Below are 3,257 nucleotides of genomic sequence, written 5' to 3'. Positions count from 1 at the left end.
GGTTAACATAATAATAAAATTACGATATCGTTATTCTTATTGCAGTTGACGGGGGTGATGATAATATCGGTCGGCACGACGATTTACGAGAACTTCTCGCACTTTATGGACGCGAGCTATTTTTCACCAGCCACCCTTTTAATTGTGGTTGGAATACTTGTCTTCATAATTGCTTTTATGGAATGTTGCGGCGCGCTTAGAGAAAGTACCTGTATGGTTCTTGTGGTAAGCCGAATATCTCTATAATTTCTAATTTGTTACAAACATTCTCTTTCTGACACTATACTACATTTTATGCGTGTGCTTCTAATTTGCAGTCTTGCTATCATTTGTATTGATACTGGAACTTGCCGCTGCCGTTGCCGCGTATGCCCTGCAGGACGGTATCGAGGATCTCTTAACCGAGAAGATTAATCTAACGATGCACCAATACGGAAAGAACGAGGAAACCAAGTTCGCGATCGATTTTATGCAGTCCAGGGTGAGATAACTGACCGTTCCGTGAATAAAAAACTGTAGAAAAATCCGTTGAGATATAGTGGCACCGGACATGTCCTAAAAATAACATACCATTTTCAAGATATAGCGTATTCTTTACAAGGACAGAAAGAAGCATTTTGAAAAATAATCGATGGTATTTTTTTGTTTTTACAGTTACGTTGTTGCGGGTATAATGGCTACATGGATTGGAACAATGTACCGTTCAATAATACACACATATAGATGTACCTGACTCTTGCTGTGCATATCTAGTGGATGAGCTTTCGGACCGCTGTTATGGAAAATATCACGAGGGCTGTATTAGTCGGCTTTCTATTATTGTTCACCGCAGCGCGTTATATATCGGCACGGGAGCCGTAGCGATCGCCCTTATTCAGGTAGATTCAGCTCTTTTTTTTTGTAACTTAATTTTAATCTCATTTCCCGCATGTCAAAATTCGAAATCGCTGATATCAATATTAACAAGCATTTACAAGATAAAGCGCGATCTTCAAGATTAGTTTATCTACACAAATAAAATTGATAATAATCTCTAATCTTACTTATTTCTTTCTAGCTAACGGGAATTATGTTCGCGTGTATGCTTGGCCGAGCTATTAGACGTCAAAAGACAGAAAGGGAGAGGCGTCGTTGGGAATTACGGGAGAATCTAGTGAACGGTTATGAACCGTTGGGAAAGTCGGATCCTGTAACTACGTTTCCCGTAGTGTATATGTCACAAGACTATCCATTGAAAGGCGACCAAAAATCTTAATATTTTGATAAAAATCGAGTAATTTTACAAAATTGAATGTATTTTTTATTCTTGTCGAGCTCGCAAGATGACATTTACAAAAACTGAGTAATGAGGAAGAAAGACAGAGAGATCCTATTTTTTAACAATAACAGCGTTTATGAGAATGAATATTTTTGATTCTTATATTCATTTTTATAGAGCTTAGTGAGTTATCATCAGGCAGCAAGAGAAAACGATACTACCAAATAATTTATAGTACATAGATTTATAATATATAGATTAATATATTTTCTTAATAAGTATATACATTTACGGACAATCTGATTGTTTGCTTTAAATAATTTGCATTTTAATAATTAAATGTTATATTATGTCATAAATTTCAATTTTATAATAGCTCGTTGAAAATATTTGTGAGGAAATACCATTATTTTAAAATATTACACAGACTACTGCAGAAGAAGTTATTATTGTACATTATCAATGCCACTGTAACGCTAAAAATAAAATATCTATTCTATTAAAATAGTATTTACATTTATCATGTCAAATATATCCTTAATTATCAATTTTTTAATAAATAAATGTAACAATTATTTAAATTTGTTTCATAACATCACCAGAAGAGTGAAGCTTGCCTCAAAATCTCAGAAGCTTCTTCTTGATGTTCTCCATTTTCGAGGTACGGAGGTGTTAGTTCGCGATAGGCAAGGCAAACGCGTCTCGATGTGACGTCCTGTCGAAACACAGAGTGTTCCCATTTGTATCTATCAAACAATAATCGTATAATTAATAATATTAATTTCGACTTTTCTAATATTTATAAGCAGAATATTATACCTTGCTGGGCCATATAAGACCATGAGTGATCTTGCAGGCATCGGCAATCGTATTACCACGTTGTTATCGATATCTACAGATCGTGTATTATCATACATATCTTTCTCTAGGATGGAATCATAATTTGGAACGCAGTCTAAATTATATCGCGTTATTGGACCACGATAAGGAGTCATGGTCAAAACAGAATCACCTAGAACGTTCACGGTTACTATACGTTCTCCCCAGATCCAGCAATCGTCCACGTGGGGATCGATAGAAGCGCCTCGTTCCGGATCATACTCAAGCGAACACTGCTCAACAGTTTGAAAACCGTGTAACAACGGTATTTCCTCAAATTTTCTCTGTACAAACTGTGTTGTTTTGGGAAAACCGTTAAATGATCCTAATTGCAGTTTCCGCTTTTTGAAGTTACATTTTGGTCCAAAATTCTATAAAAATTCAAACATTTTAGTTTATAAAATGTGTAAATATATCAATATTTTTCTACTTTTTTTTTCTAAATGCTTCAATATTATACCTGTTTTCTTCTACCGCTTTGTGAAGCTTGCCAAGGGAGATCATCGAGCGCTTTCATAAGCTCTTCAGCCTCATCTTCTTTTAAAAAATCTAGCTGGGACATACATATTATACATACATAGTATAATGTTAACTATATATTATAAAAGATATATTGTAAAATATACAGTAATCATATTACCTTGATGTAAACACCAGGATAATCAATTAAGTTCCCATCATGATAAGGATGTTTCTTATATTCATTTATATCCCATCCAGGTGATAATTTATCACAATATGGACAATAAACGTAACTTTTGCTTTTCTGTAAGATTACATAGAATAAGTATCTTAAACTAGTTAAGATATCAGGGATTAAACAATTATAACAAATAAAAAATTCAAGGCCAATAACGAGCAATCCAATAGATGTCAAAATTAATAAAGAGTTTAATCTCTCACGAATAGAAAATAACGTAGGGACGTTTCGAACTCTACAGAGTCTTCCTCGGCCAATTCAAGGATATAATAAATTAAATGAATAAAAGTCAGTGACATAATACGGAGAATAATAAAACAAAAACGCTGAGAGTCTATCAAACGTCGATGACGATCCACAAAGTCAAAAGGAGTCACATCATGCGTGAAAGCGGTAAATCTTTAACAATAAGTAGATCGG

General features: G+C 34.2%; 1 protein-coding gene across 1 annotated transcript; it reads right to left on the bottom strand.

The window, feature by feature from the left end:
- Window positions 1-420: 420 nt before the first annotated feature.
- On the bottom strand, window positions 421-3,095 carry LOC112455954 (alpha-ketoglutarate-dependent dioxygenase alkB homolog 4; the record flags this gene model as incomplete). Its single annotated transcript, XM_025018182.1, has 5 exons — window positions 421-555; window positions 1,876-2,004; window positions 2,078-2,508; window positions 2,598-2,690; window positions 2,778-3,095. Coding segments are annotated over 5 exons (1,059 nt in total), but the record flags the coding sequence as incomplete, so codon positions are not given.
- Between the last annotated feature and the right edge of the window lie 162 nt (window positions 3,096-3,257).

The sequence above is a fragment of the Temnothorax curvispinosus genome, unplaced genomic scaffold (assembly GCF_003070985.1).
Source record: "Temnothorax curvispinosus isolate PA1 unplaced genomic scaffold, ASM307098v1 QBEX01006543.1, whole genome shotgun sequence".
NCBI lineage: Eukaryota > Metazoa > Arthropoda > Insecta > Hymenoptera > Formicidae > Temnothorax > Temnothorax curvispinosus.
The sequence above is the reverse complement of the archived record's forward strand: the minus strand, read 5'-3'. Positions and strand labels throughout refer to the sequence as shown.